This window comes from Typopeltis vanoorti, chromosome 25 (genome assembly GCF_054136105.1).
Source record: "Typopeltis vanoorti isolate ZY-2024b chromosome 25, IOZ_Tvanoo_1.0, whole genome shotgun sequence".
Classification (NCBI taxonomy): domain Eukaryota; kingdom Metazoa; phylum Arthropoda; class Arachnida; order Uropygi; family Thelyphonidae; genus Typopeltis; species Typopeltis vanoorti.
Window position 1 is genome coordinate 10432670 of NC_143573.1, and position 20871 is coordinate 10453540.

Consider the following 20871-nt stretch of genomic DNA (forward strand, 5'->3'; position numbering starts at 1 on the left):
ATCTCGTGGCACAATTTCAAATTATCATTCCATAAAATAGGTTACTGGTTCATTCATTGTGATCTTAAGTAAAGTCGGGGGGGGGATTACGATGTACCAATGAGAAAAACAATCAGGAAAATATGTTTAAAACAGCACCAAAAGAAATCACAACACGCCAACACACAAGGATATAAATATCTGTTTTCGTCAGAGCAGAATGTTTATAAACGGAATAAAAAATCAGCTGTTGGGTAGAAAATAAGATCCGAAATGCATTTAAATGCAACAATTCTCTCCGAAAGCAAAAGTTCTACAAAAAGAAATCACTTTTATGAGTAAACAAAAAATTCGGGTCACGAGTTTCGTCTGTCCCACTTCAAATTACGCTCGATTGCATCTTAATTATCTTAAATTATCTTAACAGGTTTTTCTATTTTTGGTTCAAGGAATTTGTTTAACCTCCACTCTCGTCAGAATTTATTACCCACAACAAGTAGAATTTCTTCCGGCTAATGTTGTTTTTAGGGAATATTTACGATATACGCCACTCAACTAGCAATGGGAGTAGTGCTGCCATCTCTATGAATTTTCATGAACTTTTTATTTTTTTAAGTAATCATGTGTAAAGGAGTTATAGATCGGCGAGCCATATTGTCTTCTCCTAAACTAGTGAAATATATTCAAAGGTCACATGCAAATAAAGCTTTTTTTAAATGAAGTCATCACACTGTTTAGTGGGCGAAGGATAGAGCGAGAGTTCACAATTGCGCGAGACTCCAACAGATGGTGGGGGGGGCAGAGTGAAGTCACGACACAAAGAAATCAAACAATTTTCAAACAAATTAAAGCCTAGAAATTGCGAAAAGTGTGACGACATTCACTTATAATCGACCACTGAGTACACACGTGTTGATTTCCTGTAAATCGTTTGGCGTATCATGTGTGGGAGGAATGTATATATAATATTATCATAGCAGGGGCAAATGCTGGTCTTGAAATTCACGATTGCTGCTGTTATCATTCAGGGAGTGAGAGGTGTGATTGAGGTCTGATTAGTGAAATTACTGACCATTTAAAACTATACATTTAGAAATTTATGTACATTTAATCATACAAATACAGCATTTATTTTACAAATGATATTCTGTCTTTTTCAATTTAGCTACTTGAATACAAATTCTACCCTACGGTTCTTCTTTATGAACTGGTCAATAACATCGTCATAAAAAGTTGGTTGTAACTTAATTTTCCCAAGCAACACGCGCACTTGTAAAGGCTGGCTGAAGCCCACTGGCTAGAGCTACTTTGACTGCGTATGGCCTGTGTTTAAGACTACGTGAAGGGAGCGGAAATGTAATGGGGTATTTCCATTTCCGTATTGAAGCGAGGACCTGGATGCTCCCACAACCGAGCAAGGCATGGTAGTTTGAATAGACGAGCAAGCATCGGCCTTTGATACACAACGCAAAGCTCAATTATTGCCGCGCAAGCTTAAGATAGAATGCTTATAAATGCATGCATTTATTAACAAATAAATATTACTTCTTTCTTCTCAATTAATGAGCTTGCGCAGTAAGCATAGCAAGCATGGAGAATTTGCCAATGAATCATATTTATATTCTGTACACAGTGCGAGGCCCCTGTAATCGAGTAGTCCTGCACGTCTGCATCAGGCACACACTTATGAAGCCAGTGCTGCATAATGCTTATAATTTGTTTGTAAATATTATCATCATCTTCTTCTTCTTTTTCTGTCATCAACAGTATGGTTGGTGGGACAGCGATGCTATTTTGCTATGGAATAATGATCATGGGACCAAGGTCTCTGTTCTGTTTCTTGCCGTACAGTAAGTATTCTGTAGATATTTGTGTGTGTGGGGGGGGGGTGTTCAAAGGACCGGTTTGCTTATTTTGAGGGACGAAAAACCCAGTTTTCCAAGAGGAACCTTCTCCCCATCCTCCCAGGTCTTTCCTAACCAAAGGACTCCTTCGAAATCGACTGAGCTACGAACATCACAGCATTAGTTAATTCACTGAATTCAATTTGAAAGAATTACTCACTTTAATCTATACACAGTGTTTTACTTTTCAATTTTCAGTCTAAAAATCAGAATTATTTGATGCATTTGTACGCACAGAACAATTCATAAGTTTACTGCATCGATACTCTCACAGTTTATTTAGCAATGTACCTACGATGACGCATCAGGAAGGTCGCTCTTGAACCTCTGAAGAGAAACAGGAGACAAACTTTGAGATTCAGGCGAATTTTTGGTGATGGAGAACTGTATACTGTACTCTCGATATTCTTTCATGTAGGTCAGAAGGAAGATGGAGTAACAGATGAGCAGAATCCACTCGCAGCTTGAAGATACGAGGTAGTATTTGTCAAACTACAATTAAAAACGTTTCGTAAAAATATGCATTTTACTTTTAATAATATCCTTCGTAAAGTATGAAAATAAATTCATAATACTTAGTACCACATCTCATCATGAATAATTTAAAAACATGTAATATGGATGTAACTGTCAACATTCTTAATTAAGAACATATATCTCTAAAATTATAATAACTATGTGCAGAATCATTCCACTGATTTATTCTTGGATGTAATGTGCAGCCACTAAGATGATTCTGGCCGAGTGGGTGTCAGGAACTCAAGCAAATTAGGCTGCATACCCTCGTAGTAAAAGGATCAATTACGCATTTACTTGGGAAGGTCTGTGTTCGAATACTTTACAGTATTCAAGGAATATATTAAAGGAAGTCCAACTACAAGGGGTTCGTGCGAAGAGCTTAGGACTTGAACAACAAACGAACCATTTAGAGCCGATCAGATTTATGGGAGTTTTCAACTAGTTGATTGAGATAACATTTGGTTCATCGCGCCCACAGTTCGAAGTGATTATCATATTTAAACATTTTAATAATTTTATTTAGGATTAGGATTAAATGAAAATGAACCCAGCTATCACTAACTACTAAAGGAAAAGACTGTTTACGTACTAAAAACTTACTTGGAGCTACAAAATGTTCTGCCTACTCTATATGTATAATTATAGTTTTTAGTTTAATCGACCGTATCTTGCTAAGGAAACAACTTTGTTATTGTAAAATTGAAACGCAACAAAAATGTAACGCTGAATTTTAATTTCTCATTTGAAATGCAACTTATTGATATCTTGTTGCCAAGCACTGATAAGAATGATTGGTGATTCACTAACAGCGACAATTTTTAGAAAAAATGACGAACCATATAATTCCAGTCAGATCGGCTAATGGGATTATAATTCTTATGTTTTAAGAGGAAAATAGTTATATCCATAAAACTGGTTTAAATAAGTTCGTATCAAGTATTAAATATCTTATCATATCATCTTCTAGAAGCGAGAAAAAGCACTCTCAAATCCAAATCACTTCAACTAGTACTCAATTTTTTGTTGGGTCTTTTCTCTATGAGGATATTTCAAACGTCCGTTGTTAGTCATATGAATTTAAATCATCTGCTTATAAGTAAAATTATCGACATACCTTTGTGCTTACTTCTCTTGTTTCTTCTGAATTTAACTTCCCAAAGTTTACATGGAAGGAGATAACAGTTGGGTAAACACTTGCTAACACTGACGACATCGTTAAGGTATCAATGTGAACATCAAGCAATATTTATGCTGTAATTATTATTATTATTATTATTATTATTATTATTACGGGCAACTCCAGGGAGTCATTAGACTCATCGAGGGAGGCCCCAAATCATTTTCATCACAACTATTCGACATTCATACAGTATCTATCATACCTCGCCTTAAACTCATTCACTGTCTCAGTATCCACCACAGACGCTGGCAGCCCGTTCACTCATTCACCACGCTAAAAGTAAAGAACCCAGCTCTAACACCTTTACTAACCACACTTTGCCAGGTTTCCAAGGATGTCACCTAGTCCTCCCACAACCTGCCCTGTTCTCAAAAATATCTTCTGTATTAATTTTATAGAAACCCTTCAGTAATTTGAATGTCTCAATCATATCTCCCCTCCTCCGCCTATCAACCAATTTTTGCAACCCACAAATCCTCAACTTGTTCTCATAAGGTTCATTCCACAGACCTGCTATCATCTTGGTCACTCGCCTATGGATCCTCTCAACCTCCTCCCCATCAAGAAGAAACCTGGGCACAGTAGTCGAGATGGGGTCTTATCAAGGCTCGATAGAGAGGAACAATAACCTGCTTGTCTCTGCTTGTCAACGTATTCTTCAGCAACCAAGTGATTTGATGAGCTGATTTGGCCACTTTTGCAATGTGCACCTTAAACTTCAACTCCTTATCCACCAACACTCCTAAATCTCGTGCCTCATGAATTTCCTGGAGTACAGTTCCACCAATGTAGTAAACTGCTGTCAATCTTTTCACCCCAAAATGCATAACCTTACATTTTGTCACATTAAATTGACATCCATTCTCCTTAGCCCAGACCTCCAATCTATCCAAATCATCTTGCAAAATTTTGACATTCACTTCTGCATTCACTATTGCCCTACCCAACTTTGCATCATCCGCAAACAAATGAACTGTTCCTCTCAGATCCTTTCCTATATTGTTAATGAACAAATTAAACAACAGTGGTCCAAGAACAGATCCTTGTGGCACACCACCAGTCACAGGCCGTCTTGTGGACTCTACTCCAGAGTAAACCACTCTCTGATATCTCTCCGTCAACCACCCTCCTATCCATCTCACCAACCCTATGTCCATCCCCATATGCTGCAATTTACTGATTAGAATTCCATGTGGTATCCTGTCAAAGGCCTTAGCAAGGTCCAGTAGAATCACTGTAAACCCATTACCATTATCCAGTTCAGCTGTCACTGTGTTATAATACGTGAGCAAATTAGTGAGGCATGACCTCCCCTTCACAAAACCATGCTGTCCCTGATACAGTATCCCATTTTCATCTATCCAATCTTGCATTTTCCTGTTGACCATTTCCTCCAAGACCTTAATAATGATTCTTGTTATTCTGATTGGCCGGTAATTTTCAACAGCAGCCTTGGAACCACCTTTATGCAGCGGAACTATTTTACCCTCTTTCCACCCCCTTGGGACTGACCCAGACCCGAGGCTCAATTGCTATTTAATTAGGTGTGTAAAATTCTTTAGAAAAGATGTTGTTTCTTTAGTCCTCAGGTGCTGTCAATAAAGCCTGAAATAGCGACCGTTTCAGTTGACTATCGCAATAATTTAAACAATAAAATTGCTATTTCATTACGAAATAAGACTTTTCTTAGCAAGATGGCGCTAAACTCGATAACGGTCATGTAGAAAGTACTATCAGTTAACGTTATGCTAATAATGTCTGAAGCTAACTTCACAGATCGGTATCTGAAATCAGTTTTGGCAATGTTCACATGACACGAAATTCGATGTTATTTACGATAAATGCAAAATAAAATAAATATTTGTATTTTATTCTTTGCAAACAAAGAAGGAGAAAACCGAAGACTCGTCCATACATAAAGTTAATATAAAATTATATTATTCGGTGAGAATCCCGTATGGGAGTTTAAATCAACTTGATTATGCAAAAGTATATAACCAGGGCTTTGGATAGGTAATTTAGTACACGACAACAAAATTGTCTGGAAAAAGCAAACAGTTATTAAGTAACATTTAGTGTTATTTATTAAATGAAATGGCTACTCGCGTATGGATATATTATTCCAACAGCATTGCCAACAAACTATTTTGATTTGCTTCTTACACACACACACACACACACACACTGAAATCAAAGGATACCGGTTGCTGTGGCTACCACTGTACAAAATACACGAATCCTGTGTGCAGAGGTCGCCCTTGTTTCCATGAAGAACACCATTATGACATCAAGTATCATGTACGTTACACAGCCGCCGATTGCGGCCACTGTGGCAGATCCATGAGGAATGAATACGGATGAAAGCTGAAAGGAGAACAAATGAGAGAGATTTTTTATGAAGGCATTTTATAGTAAAAAAAATCAAATCAGAAAAAATTTATTATCAAGGATTTTGCAGCCCAACTACATCCTCTCTCTAAAAAGAAACCGAACTTTTCGAAAATAGAAGGAACTAGTTGCGCCACCTGTTGTATCTTTTTGTTGTCAGAAGCGGTAACCTTCATTAGTGTCGTGTCAACTGTTTATGCCATTTGTTTCATCAGAAGCCGAGTTATAGTGCCATGACTGACAGTGTGTTTTGACGAACGGTAGGGTAACACGATATTCATGCAGTACGCGACGAATTCTCGCTATAAATCGCTTCAAACTTCGAGATAAAATTCAACATTGACCGTTTGGCCAATCTAGAAAATATTCCACATGAATGCTATAACACGGGTTTCCCTTTTCGCATTTCTGTGGATAAAGACATGTCAACTTCACTGCGATCAAAAGCACAGTAATATTTTAGTGTTGAACCGAAGACCACACCTCACCTTTGGTAATACTCATATCTCCAAACTCGATCAGGTTTCTCTCTTAGACCTCTAGTCTCTTCTGGCATAAGCACATCATATGACAAACCTAGTTATCCTTTTCTATTCAATACATTACTTCTTATCTGAACAACTTCTTAAAATGCATAAATTCCCAATCAGGAATACCTGTTCGCGCATAAGGGGAGTCAAAAAGCACACTAAAGAGGCTTCGTGCTATCCGAGGAGGGAGATCCAGTTGATCCGAGAGTACCCTATGGTACTGGTATCTGCATACAACCTGTAATATACTTGGGTTCCCTAATCTAGCATTAAAGTCTTCTGCAATTATTAAATAATTTTTTATTAGAGTGGTTCATCAGCTTTTCTAAGTCATTATAAAATATTTCACTTTCTTCTATTTTTCCTTCTTCTGGTGCACGCATTCCTATTACTCGTATGTTAGATATTCTCTTTCAGGTTTCACTCTTACAGTTGATATTCTTTCGCGAATACAGCTCTTAATTCTGGTTTTCCATTGTTGATCTCTCATTATAGCAACATCACAACATGTTCTTTTATTCTGCTCTACCCCATCCTACTGCTTGTTCTGTTTAACTGCTTGAGTTCTGTTTCTTTCCTAGATAAGCCACTACATTCTACGTGGCGATATTGAAAATATTGCAAATCGTTTTCCCTTTTTCTTGGTGCTATTTTTGTTTCCAGTAACTCCGTCCTGTTGTTTTTCATTTGGATGATCCTAAGTTTACCTGTTTTTTTACAAGCGTAATGGGAGAACAAATTTGTTGGCGATGTGAAATTGGAAGAAGATATCAACATCCAATATAAAAAAGTAGTAGAAACAGATGGAATTATCTCAGAATTAATTAAGAACAGTAATATTCGTTTCAAAGTAAGACACCTGAATCTGTTAAATGATTGTTCTATTAACTGTAGTATCCACCCCGCAAGAATGGAAACAAACTAAAGTAATATCCGTTTTTAATAAGGGAGATAGAAGTTTGTATGAAAATTACACAGGTAGTAACTTACTAAATAAGTTAATACCTTACTAAATTCTTATTAGCTTATTAAATACAACGCAATTATAAATGAAAGACTTGCCAGGATTCCTAATAATTGGTTATCAGAGGAAGGGCAGAAGTTGTATCGATGATGTATTCGCACTAAAACTACTCATAGAAAAAGGCCGGAATTTAATTTTCTGAATTTACGAAAAAGCCTCTGACCTACTTAACAGAAACAAATTATGGAATATAAAGTAAGACCGAGGATGTTCAGCACAGTTATTAAATGTAATTAGAACTTATATAACAATACAGCTGCAGTCAAATATTTATGAATGTACAGATGGCCTAATAGGAAAGTGGAAATCTGTAGTAAATCCAGAAATAAACATCGATCATCATACAACAGAAAACACAACGCTTTTTGAAGATAAAAAAAAACCAGAATCAGAGATTCGTTTACAATTTACCGCAACAAACTAATGAATATTACAAATTTCATCAACGAAAACTAAAAGTACGATTTTCTCAGGTTAATATCCCACACGAAGTAAAATTGAAAACCAAACTCTAGACACATTTTCCATGTTTAGGATGTGACATTTTGATAAAATTAATAAATAGAATAAAAAAATTAATAACATATTTCTTTTCTTAATTTCAAAGGAGCATCCAGGAAATAAAAGTGTCTACTTGCTTTCTCTGTTAACTTCTTTTTACTTCCGGTTGTGTGATTCATGAATCATAAAGCCATCAATCCAGTAATTGTTTAAGACATAATTTACTGCTTGAACTCAACATAAATTCGCCTTACATCACAGACAGACTCTTTCTGTATCTGAATGAAAGTTCATGGGTGATCTTACGATGATACCTCCTCCCACAGTGTTAGCATTATAACGTCATCACTTCATTTCAACTAAGCTTTATTTCAGGTAGATGCCTTCAAACGATTCATTTATGTGAGATGACGAAACAGCCACCCGGGGAGCTGATGTCGCCATAATATTATTGTGTATGTCATAATATTATAATGCTAACGCCAAGTGTGTATGCAACTATAAGAAAGGTAAACAATTCACATACATTTGGTGGAAAAACCAATACTTACAAAACCGAAGTTTAGCATAACTGAGATGCAAACAGCGCCAAGTAACAGCAGCGGTGAGACTGTGTTAGAACAGTAGATTTTTGATAGTACGGAGTAGGCAGCCACGGAGGTCCGCCTACTCCCTTGGGGAATAAAGCATCGTTACAGGATGGGCCTTATTTTACGAAAAATATGAGGGAACCTTAAGAAGGACAGGGATTATTTAAATTTATTTGTTTGAACATTTTCCTATCTTTTCTTCGTGTGAGACGACTTTTCCCTAACAAAATGAATACTGTAATATGAAGGTCTTCGGTTAATCAAATATTCTCGTTAAAATAGAAGCCAACAAGAATCCTGACTTACATAATGCGCGCCAGTGATGAATCCTATTGGAAAACTGGCCATTATAGCGAGAGCCAAAGCAACAGCGATGCCGGTAACAAACTGTATCTTCATCAGAATTTCAACTCTTTTGCTATTTTCCTGGTTCTCAAGACGAATTAAGAAAGCTCTCGCACAAGCAGTTATGATCTCTGCAAAAAAGGGATTATATTATTTTATTAAGAAATATGTTTCGTACCATTTGACAAACAGAAAAACTCAGACAAACAGCTTCAAACTTATATTTTTGCTAGCGAAAGAAATAACTGGCTTGTATTTTAACTGTTGTCTGTTTAACTCATGGTGTTTAGCGTGTCATCATTTAAGATAATGTACAATTATTATGGTACAGAATAAATGAAATAAATTAAATTAAAATTTTTAAAAAACATTAATAAATAATAACGAAAATTAAGTCCCTGTTTATTTAACATAATTATGGAAAAAATAACCACAAAATTTAAGAAACAGGAATTAAACAAGAATACAAATCACGAAAAAGAAAATTAAATTTTATTGAATATGCAGATGAGTAGTTTTGCTTGCAGTAAATGCAAATGATCTCCAAAAGCAATTCTTCAAACTCCAACAGATATGCAAGAGTTTTGACATGAAAATATCAACAGAAACATCCCATTCAACGGTAATTGCAGAAGAACCAACCAGATGTAAGATGTTGGAAGTTTTATCCCCTTGGTTAGGCTATAATAAATTTAGTTTAATCCTTTATCCAAGTGTAAGCAAACAAAGTTTGCGCCTGACGTATCTTCAGACTAAGGCAACTCGTGGTAAAGGTGAAGTAAGCTCTCATCACTTTTCTTAGTTTCTCCCATAATGCAAAGCACATCTCCTTGCGGACATGTATAATGCTATGCATTAAGGGAAGGGCCACTAGCAAGACCGATTTCTACGTTTATTGAGGTCTCGTCAGTGGGAGCCAGACCCAGAGGTAGTGATACTAAGGCAGAAGCAATGGAGAGGTCATATTTACCTATACGAGTTGCCAAAAGGTGTCTCACCTTATTATTAAACTACTCTGGATTTAGAGAAAGATGTTGGAAGTTTTTTCCCACTTGGTTAGACTATAACAAATTTAGTCTTTATCCAAGTGTAAGCAAAGAAACTTTGCGCGTGAAGTCTCTTCAGGATTGAGACAACTCGTGGTAAACGTTTACCACGAGTTGATAATTTAATAATAAGGTGAGGCACCTTTTGGCAACTCTTATAGGTAAATATGACTTCTCCATTGCTTCCATCTTGGTATCACCACCTCTGGGTCTGGCTTCCACTGACGAGACCTCAATAAAGATCGAAACCGGTCTTGGTAGTGGGCCGTACTTTAATGCATAGCATTATACATGTCCGCAAGGAGATGTGATTTGCATTATGGGAGATACTAAGAAAAGGAGTGATGAGACCTTGGTCCACCTTTACCACGAGTTGCCTCAGTCCTGAAGATACTTCAGGCGCAAATTTTGTTTGCTTAGAGATGTAAATTAGAACTAAATGGAAAAATACTGGAACAAGTAATGAAATTAAAATTCCGAGAAATAACTGTGAACAGGGAAAATACAGCATAAGGTAAGGTAAAAGTGCAACCTTCAAAGACTAATAAAATATCAGAATGTCTAAATTAAACTATATGGAAAAATAAAGGTCAAACAAACGTATAGTATATAAATGAGTAGTCCGATCAACACTGACTTTATAAATCATGCGAAACAAGAATAGAAAACGTCCAAAATACAACACGCGAAACGAAAACATTAAGAAAAATTAAGAAAAATAGTTAATAAAACAAAATTTGATAGGCAAAAGATGAAAATATTTATGTTAAAAAAGTGTTAACAATTATACTAAAAAGATTTTTGCGTCGACTAAAATTTAATTTATTTTTAAACTTAGCAGGTTTTCATATAGAAAGTCTGAACTTTACTAATCCATAGTAACAACTGCTGACAACTAAAGTAATTTACAAATATATTACGGTTGCAAACATATTATTTTCCATTTTAATGGTTCTTTTAATATTCATTGTAGTCTAACTTACCAGCGAATGCCGCACTGTACACAAGGAAAGAAAAAATGCCGCTCTGCGGAGGAGACCCTCCAGACTGTCTAAAAATAAACAAAGCATCAATCGTCTCTACTTGACGATTACTATTCACATGAATCAAATAAAAAGTATGAAATATAAATTAATAAATTCTTCGGCACACGAAACTAAATTTTAGGTGCATTTCCCAACATCAGTAAACGGTTATTAATCTTTTTTCCCCAGTCTATGTACAAGTCATTTGTGAACACTAATTTGGTGAATTTATTGATTTTATGCTTCGAATCGTTACAAAAATTTGTCGAGCCATTTCACTTTCTTTCATTGATCATTTCCAGTAGCCGAAAAGGGTCGTTTTCGAAAATGCAGTTTACATCCACTGCTAGGTGGATGTAAACTACTGCATCCATAAGCCTTTCTTTGACAGGTTACAAGTTTGCCGAACTCTGTTATGGAAAAATGGTTTTTTCTATCCTGAAAATTCGGGATTTTTATCCCGTAAACTCAAGAAATTACACTAGTTTTAGACAACAGTATATAATCCTAGGCTCAGGTTATTCTGACGTACTGTCCTTCTAGGATGCTAACTAAACTCACTGGTAGTCTTTGATCAGAATTCTGTGAGTTGCAATCGGTGGAGACTAGCTGCCCACTAGGCTTCAAAATTGGTGTTAAATAGACTCGTCTATACATTTTTCTTACTTTTATGCTTTTCAAAAAATGTGCAGCTATTGGCACATTTTGCAGTAATCAGTTTTGCAACAGGTTTAATAATTATGAAATAAAAAATTATAATTTTAGAGGCATTACAAAAAGAATTAAAAAGGGGTGTCTCGTTCTTACCCAACGTAAGGTAAAAAGGCGGGCATTTCTCCTGCACTGACAACCATGACGTAAGGAACTGCGACAAGCAATACGATGAGGATGCAGAACACGATTGGGATGAAGCTGATCGAGTGAACCGTAAACTCTTCATTGTCACTTGAACTCTGGTCTTGCACGAAACCTAAAAATATATATAATAAATGTCACTAATATTTTCCAATGCATCGGTCGGTATGTATACTTTCCGATAGCAGAAATTGCACTATTTTTAGAGAATAGTATATAATCCTGAGGTTAGGGAGCACGAGATGGCTTATTTATGTCATTTACGCAGCGTATGTGCAAAATACTTGATCGCGTGCATCACTACGTGTTCTAGACAACTATCTAAGAATGTTGCTGGTACGATCCTCTAAAAATGCTAGAAAGTAGGTTGTCTTCCAAGGAATATCTGAACATTGTTGCCAATCAAGTCCATCCTGCAATGTTGACTATTTATCCATCAGGTGGCGGTTGATTTATGGACGAAAATGCTACTGTCCATCGCCCCAGAAGTGTTCAGTAGCGACTCTGCGACCATCAAAGCGACTTCTTCCGTCTTCTTTGGATATCACAAAGTCTGGATCTGATCCATTGAGAATTGAGAATGTAGAGAGAATGTTAGAAAAACAGATCCGGGAGCAAAGTCCCTTTCCGTCAAATCTGAGCCAGTTAAAGAACTGTCTGGTGAACGCCTGGTATGTTGTGGACGTAGATACAATTCAACGTCTTGTAGAATCTTCTTTACGAACACTGAATGTCATATCTTTTACTCAAGGTACGTTTTTTAACTTCTCTGTGTTGCTGTTTGGCACATGAGGTAAAGAGAGGAGTTATTTGGGTAACGTGAAAAGTTTTAGTAAAAAACTTTCTCTACCGAAACCATTTTACTATTCAAGTAGCTTGAGAAGCCTAAGAAAACAAACATGCATTTGGATGGAGAACTGGACAAGAGAAAGAAAGCAGCTAATGGAACGAAGTACAGGCAACCCTCGTGTAACGCGGTCCACAAATTGTAATAACCCTTTTTCAACGCGGTATTTATACAACGCGGTTTCGATATAACACAGTCTACAAATTGTAGTAACCCTTTATCTTTTCATATATCTTTCATCACGCTACTTAAAAATCAAATTTTATCTTCGTTAAATATGCGTCTGCCCCTATTGCGAATGTAGTTATAAGTAGCACATTTATAGTAGGGAAATACCCTTTAGCATATACGTCAATAGTTTACCGTATAACGTGTTTATTGTTGAAAGTTGTCTTCGTTTTCTGCCAGGAAAGTGCATTAAAAATCATAAGTGTGTTGATCTTCTCAAGCCGAGCACTTCATTTTCTGGTGAGGCACATACAATATGTAATGCGTTTTTTATGTAAAATATTTATTTTTCTAGTAATGGCCACTAAAACTGTAACGAAAGGAAAAAAAACATTGAAAAGAAACTCCATTTCTCTCGAAGAGAAAATTAAAATTTTCTTATGAAATGGCACAACAACTCCACCCTACCTGTTTATTGGCGGGCCAGCGAAAAGGCATGGGTTACAGCTAGCATGTTTGAAAATTGGGAATCAAGTGTTTTGTACCCGATGTAGAAATTTACACACAAATTTAAGACATCCGAATATTAAAATGACTTTTTTTTTCCTGCCTAATACTACTTCACTTATTCAACCACTCGACCAAGGAATAATATCAACATTTAAGTCATATTCGTCGAACATTGCAATTAATTTTGGAAAAAAATGGAATCTAATCCAAACATAACACTGCCTCAAGCGTGGAAAGAGTTTTCAATATTGATTTGTGTGAAAATTATTTCTCAGTCCATTAAGGAATTACAACCCCCTACACTGAATGCTTACTGAAAAAATATATGTCCTGACGCTGTTCTGGAACAAAATTTCGTACCTCCAGTGGATGCCGAGCTAAGTCGTGTAATAAACCGCATACATTTTTGGTGGAGTGGGTTTTGCCATATGGTTAAAAATGAATTTAGTGAATTAGTTGATGAGGAAATAGATTTAAATGAGGAGGAACTGGTACAATTAATAGATGACGTCGAACCAAATGGCGGGAAAGTTCTGCCGAAGATTCTGATTGTGATGAATCCGTTAAAGAATTCAGTTTAAAGAAATTAACAGAAGGATTGAACTTGGCAAGAAAGTTAGGAAGGTATTTTTCGGATAATGAACCCTCAATGGAGCACTCCGGAAAATTCACGAGACAATTGGATATTTGTTTAGCTCCGTATTATGAACTTAATAAAAAATTGCAGCGTAGTAGTAAGCAAGGTCTTATTACTGACTTCTCGATAACTAAACCAGTCGAATTTGCATATGATGCATCTCGGCAGGTGTCAGAAGGATTTGAAGGTATGCCATGAGAATTATACAAATGATGTCCAAGAGATTTCAAGTGATGAAGACGTCCGGCCACTCGTAAATAAAAAACATCTACGAAATGTTATTTCTGAAGACAGTGATCACGATTAAAATATGCACTTTATTTTATTTTGTCTAAAACATTTATGCATTGTTTGCAATGAAGTTTACGTACAATTTGTAATTTTTATAATTTTATACTATGTATTTGTTTCATAGTTTACATGTTTTCTTAACTTACATGAATTACATGAATTAAATAAAAATATATTTTGGTTGGATATGTCATTGTTGTTTATATAATTTAAAAAAACAAAAACGACTTCGGAACCTAACCCTACTATTTCTATGTGATCTAAGTCTCGCATAACGCGGCATTTCTCTGGAACCTAACATCCACGTTATACGAGGGTTACCGTACTTGAAATTTGTAAATGGTTAAAATAGCGAATGGAGTCCTCTTCAGTAATCAATTTATGACCATTGATGAGCTTTGTTTTCGACTCCAATGAATGATACGAAAATTTATCTTTTAGTCCATAAATCCATCTTAAAGAACGAAACAAAAGGATTCTTCTAATTACATTCTTATTAATTTTAGTAAAAAAATTAAACCATAAACTATTTCATTTTATTTTTAAAAAGGATATAGTTACTGGTTCACACGTTATTGTATATTTAGTTTTTCACCGTTCGTTTTTCATTTTCTCCAACATTCTAGATACTTTCACAAAAACAGTGAAAGTTATGGAGAAAATGAAAACAGTCATAAAAATAAAATATTCTAAAGAAATATTAATCTAATGCTCAGTTATGCGAAAGGGGGTAGGGGTTCAGGTTCCTTCTTTTTCTTTTTTTGTCACTGATTTTTGTAAGAGCAACATAAAAGGAATACATAGGTTCGTATAAAGTTATAATTTCAAATGATTTATTCTTTCAGAAGGGAGGGTGCTGATCAGGTGAAATATGTTATCTGACACAAACTTTTAGTAGTTTATTATTATTTATTTCTGTAAATAATAATAAATAGCCAGTATTTAGTCCCCAAAGAGTAAGCACTTATCAAATATGCAGCTTTAATATAATTTGGAAAGAAAACAAATTATTGATGATTTCTAAAACGGATTTAAAACTTAAAACACAATAATAAAAATTAGAAAATAAATTAATTGACTAACCAATCACTATTGATTTCTCGTTATTAGGATTTTGTTATTGATATGAAAGCATTATTAATGAGTTATCATTTATCATTAGCCATTTTGGTGACCTGTTAGAGATCTAGAAGCCAAGAGAAGTCCTCATCCACTGCTGTACACTGCTCGTTCTCACTATGCGAACTTTAAATTATAAAAAACAAACAAACAAACAAAAATACTCTGCTTGGAAAGACGTACACCTCCCATGGGTAAGGTGCATCGTGCCATGTAACGAGTTACGTGTTTGCAGCTGGTATAAATTGGAGGAATATGATGCTCCCAAGTCAGTGTAACTGCACCCGGGTGAAGTAGCTGCGAGGAGGGAACTGAACTGACGGAGTTTGAAAGAGGCGCTGTGGTAGGATGCCATTTTGGAGACCTATCTGTTCGGCAAACTGTTGAAAAATTGGGTCATCCCAGATCAACAATCAGTGACACATACTGAGATGGAAACGCATGGAGGCAACTGCAACTGCTATCACAGTGGATGAGTCACCACACTCATCGAACGTGACGGTATGATGCTACAAATTATAATATGCAGAAACTGTTCATCGGCTGACATGTTGAATACGGAGTTCTGGGCATCGGCTGGAACACCAATCTGCACAAAAACATTCAGAATTGAGGCTCGCAACATAGGTTTGACTTCTTTCCATGGTAGGACCGCAATATCCACGCCTCCATTACCCGAACTAACATGCAGCGTCTTCAGTGTTACAGAGAGCATGTGGAGGCTTCGAAAGCTGTGTGATTGAGAAAATTACGCTACGCCCTCTACCGAGCAGAGGAACCCCGGTGAACGCCTCTTACCAGTGCATAACCCCAACCATGAAATACGGAGGCGGTGGGTGATGATATGATCCTCTTTTTCCTGGTTTGGCCTCGGACCTCTGTTTGTGGTGCTACGAACATTAAACTCCGAGAGATATCTGAACATCCTGGACAATACAACGCTTCCTACTTTGTGGCGTTTCTACGAAACCGACCATTGCCACTTTCAGCAAGACAATGCACTGTGTCATAAAGCTGCTGTTGTAACTACGTGGTTTGTGGACATGAATGTCACAACACTTGCCTTCCCCCCCCCCCCCCCCACACACACAGAGCCCTGAACATCTATGGGATGAACTGGAACGTTGAGTGAGGTCAAGGAACGTCTGACCCTCAACAGTCCAGGAACCTCATTATATTCCTATAGGAAGCATGGCCCAAAATTCCCATTTGCTATCTTACCCTGTGGAAAGCATTCTCCGAGGGATTGTTGCAGTTATCCCAGCTAAATGAGTTCCTACATCATATTAAGGTGGGCGCCATGACTGTTATTCACGCTATGGTGTCTGCTGACTTATTCCAGACAGTGCATGACCTCCAATTCTAATGACGTCATTACACTATCCGCTCAAAAACATTCAGGCACCCCTTCTGGCTTTGATAGTGCCACGACGAAAGTCGTGGCACTATCAAAGCCACCTTTCCAACACACTCACCTAGGGAAATTTGTACCCTAGTGAAGTAGTCCTGATGAACAACTGTAAGCGATGTCATTGTGAAGGAAACGCCTTGGAGCAACAACAGCGCAATCACGACCTGAAAGGACACATAAAATCACATAGCCAGACCTCCGAGCTCTACACAAAACATCGCCTGTCTTCTAATCAAACACTCGATACGGAGTTTCGAAATGCTTCTTCAACCAAAGCTAGCAGTATAATTGTTCGTCAGAAGCTGAGAAACATGGGTTTCCATGGTCGCACAGCCCACACCAGTCTATTACCATCAAGGGCACTCCACTAGTTGGGTTAAGTGGGGTAAAGCTGGTCGTCACTGGACTCTGAGTCTAACGTCTCTGGGTTTGGCGCAGCCAGGAGAATTCTGCCTAATGTGTTGTGCCAACTGTCGCGTTTGATTTCGGAGGCATCATGATCTGGGCTGCTTCTTATGGTTCGTTCTCAACCTCCTGGTGAGTGACGGGAATCTTAACGCTGTCGCCTATAATAACTTTCTGGACAACTCTGTGCCTCCAAGTTCATTTCAACAGTTCAGTGAAGGCCTTTTCCTGTTTCAACACTACAATGCGTGTCCACATAGCGAGATCTGTGGGAACGAATAGTTTGATAAGTTGTATGTTGAACGACTGGCCTTATCTCAACACCTCGAACAGCTGAATTGAAAACCCGATTGCAAGCCTAGCCGAATCATCCAAAATTAGTGATTCTATTTTCAAAATTAGGGATAATGGAAATATCTTCACGATAAAGATTTCGTGTCAAATTTGGTGCAAAATAATTCATGGGTTATATTTTTGAAACACACACATCAATCCTATATTTATTTATTTATTTCAATCCTATATGAATACTGAATACAACCTTCGTTTATACATTAAGTGCTTCACTTAACTCCCTTAGAATAAAAATCCAAATTAGCCGATGAGTGTTAAAAATTGCAATTCGATGCGCTGCACTTTTGTCATCTTTGACGTAGAAACATTGACGTCATATATTACCGGTTATATTCAGAAAGGAAAGCAAAAATATGAGCCAAAAAAGAAAAAGGTCAGAAATATATTTACATATATTGAACTGCGACATACGTTTAGGTAACCAGTGATTAACACAGTAGCCTGATACGTTTCTATTGGACGCTAGAATCTCTTTCTCTCTCTCTCTCTATGTCTAGGTTAAAGAATAATCGAGGCGCGCCACACACACACACACACACACACACACACACACACAGAGAGAGAGAGAGAGAGAGAGAGAGAGAGAGAAGGGAAGTTTAATTTATATTAGTTTCTACCTATTCATTTGAATACATATAAACTTTTTCTTATTGCAGTTATGCTGTTCTGGTTAATTAAATATGCGTATTCTTGCATGTTGAACAAGGAAAAATTTCTATTTCAAATATTCACCCGCAAGCCACCTCATATGAGGAAAATGGAGGTGAAGAGGATGTGTCCTAACACGCGAATTGGTGTCGACCTTGTTTCGTAATTACCGTTCGCGTGCATGTTACTTTCTTACAACGTATGGCAAAATCTTCCTTTCATCAAGTTCTAAATTCTCTTTTATCTCTTGCTGAATAAAGCACGATGAGATGATAGTAGAATCGTGAATCTAATAAACTCAACATTTCTAAGAACGATTAGGAAACACAACTTACCCACTTCGGTACTTACGCTTACACTCATGCACTGCTTCATCCCTGGCAGACACAAATCCTCGATGTTTCTGGAAATTTGGCTGTCACTTTTATTTTAATCTACTGTAAAAGAAGAAGAAGACAATGGCGGGTTTACTGCTAGACTTCATCACGTGTCCAGAAGAATACGGCTTGCCTTCAGCAGCCGAAAAGAGAAGGGAATAAGAGAAACAGAAACAGGTTTTAGTCTTAGCAAAGTGGTCTTCTCGTTTATACTGAGCGGTCGTAAATAATCCCCTGCGGTCACGTTAAGGACAGGAGGAAAACGAGATGTTCCCACAAGACTTCATGCTATTTGTACACACACACATACACACACACACACACACATGGCTTCATTATAGTCTGTGAGTTTCTTTAGGGAAAAATCATGTTACTTAATCTTTCGTCCTTTTCATTAGGACAGCCTGTTTTTTATCACATCTTACTGCTCTCACAAGTATGGCGAATTTATTATCTAGGATTTTTAAATATTTTGCTTTTCGTTAGACTGCTTAACACTGGGATCTAAAGTGATTACTGCGATGCAGAAAACAATTTCACATTACTCAGTATTGTGATTTTAAAGTACTTAATGGCAACTTTTATTCGTCTGAAATATTAAACTGAATACAGCACGCAAAATGAAATTAATGAATTAATGAAATTTGACTCCTTTCAAACAGGACTTTCAAAGAAGCCGTAAATGCTTCTCTTTGCCTTCATTTCATTCTTCTCTCATGGGCGAAAACTGTTAGGCGAGTTCGACCGATTTCAGTTAACTTTTAGTAAAGTCTTGTTTACGTTGATGAAGTTTTCTAGAAAATTTTAGGACATCTCCGGACCAAAATAGCGGAGGATGGTAAAGAAGCGATAGGAAATAACTTTTTCACATCCTTCAACGCGACCAATTATTTCCTCGACTGGGTTACCCACTTGAATTAAAAATAATCTCATAAAATCGTTTAAAATCATTTACATATCACTTCACGTGTAAAAAAAACTGAGTCAGGTAATGAAAAAACAGAATTTTGCTAAAATTTAGAAGCAGCAACTTGTGATAGGATTGAAATCCCATTACCAGCATCTTCAGTCTCCTTCACTGTTTTCCCTACGAACTATAATCAACTACTGTTCAGAAACATATCAACATATTTCTTCCTTCCCTTTTTAACTACGTGTACTTTCGTACTCTCCGCATATATGTTCCAGATAGTGCAACCTCTCGCTTAGAGAGTGAGCATGTAAAAGGAATAATAATAATAATAATGTAGCACTGAATTTTTATAATCACTTTATGAATCTAAACAAATTATCATTTTCAAAGTTTTAATTTTTTTTAAAAATGGAGGGGAAGGAACCTTGCGAGTAAATAATACGATGTAAGCTCTGTAAGGGTTACAACAAAAATAAAATTTTAAAGACTTTCACGTTACTGATTTATTTTAATGGAATCGTTTAAAAGTTTTCAGTGAACTCATCGAAAAAATTAATGAATTATTCCTAACTCATTACTATATTTTATTGTGGGAAATAGTGCGAGTTGTACTGTTGATTTTCTTTCTTTTTTATCTACGAGATATTTACCCTAATGTCATAAACAATTCTGAATATCTTGATTGCTCTTAATACAACATTCCTGCTGGTAGTCATTCCAAATAATTATGGCTTCCTGCTTCAGCCAATCCAGAAGTTACAAAGATCGAGGAATTTGTCATCTGAAAAGATCTCGCACAAATTGTTTAGCATAATACCAAATAAATATTTTTCGAATATAATATTTGATCCGAATTACAGAGACACTTCTTATTGCAAGGAAACATCGAGTTAACATTGCATTTAAATTCTCAACCGTTGTCAAAGCAACGATTCTTTGGGAAATGCATCGTGGTCATCGAAGACAGAATCAAACATCAAGCGCATCACAGTTGTCTTTCCACAAAACCACCACGTTCGTTTCCGACTATATAGCGACATTGCAACCACTGTCAACGATGTCATCAACGCAGCTAAAATTAAACCATTTAAGGGCCGGAATTAGAATTAGGAAACTTGTATTATATAAATAAGAACCATGTTTTTTATTCTGTTCATTCAATCCTCTGTTTACAATGTGAACTTGACCTCTAAATGCTTCCATTCTGCAATTCTCAAAAACCCTTGAGCGTGTTGAGACCAGCAGACAGCAATCACTATTAATGATCCGTATGCTAAGGGTCATCCAGTTTTTATACTATTCAAA

At 36.6% G+C, this 20871-nt stretch overlaps 1 protein-coding gene across 1 annotated transcript; it reads right to left on the reverse strand.

Moving 5' to 3' along the window:
* Positions 1 to 1616: 1616 nt before the first annotated feature.
* On the reverse strand, positions 1617 to 18873 carry LOC150092529 (DNA damage-regulated autophagy modulator protein 1-like). The gene is made up of 7 exons (XM_090414739.1): positions 18612 to 18873; positions 11839 to 12001; positions 10990 to 11057; positions 8922 to 9091; positions 5784 to 5946; positions 3517 to 3605; positions 1617 to 2375 (listed from the first exon to the last, which is right to left on the reverse strand). The coding sequence occupies exons 1-7, from the start codon at positions 18649 to 18651 to the stop codon at positions 2175 to 2177; spliced, it is 894 nt and encodes a 297-aa protein (XP_090270865.1). The 5' UTR covers positions 18652 to 18873; the 3' UTR covers positions 1617 to 2174.
* Positions 18874 to 20871: the final 1998 nt, after the last annotated feature.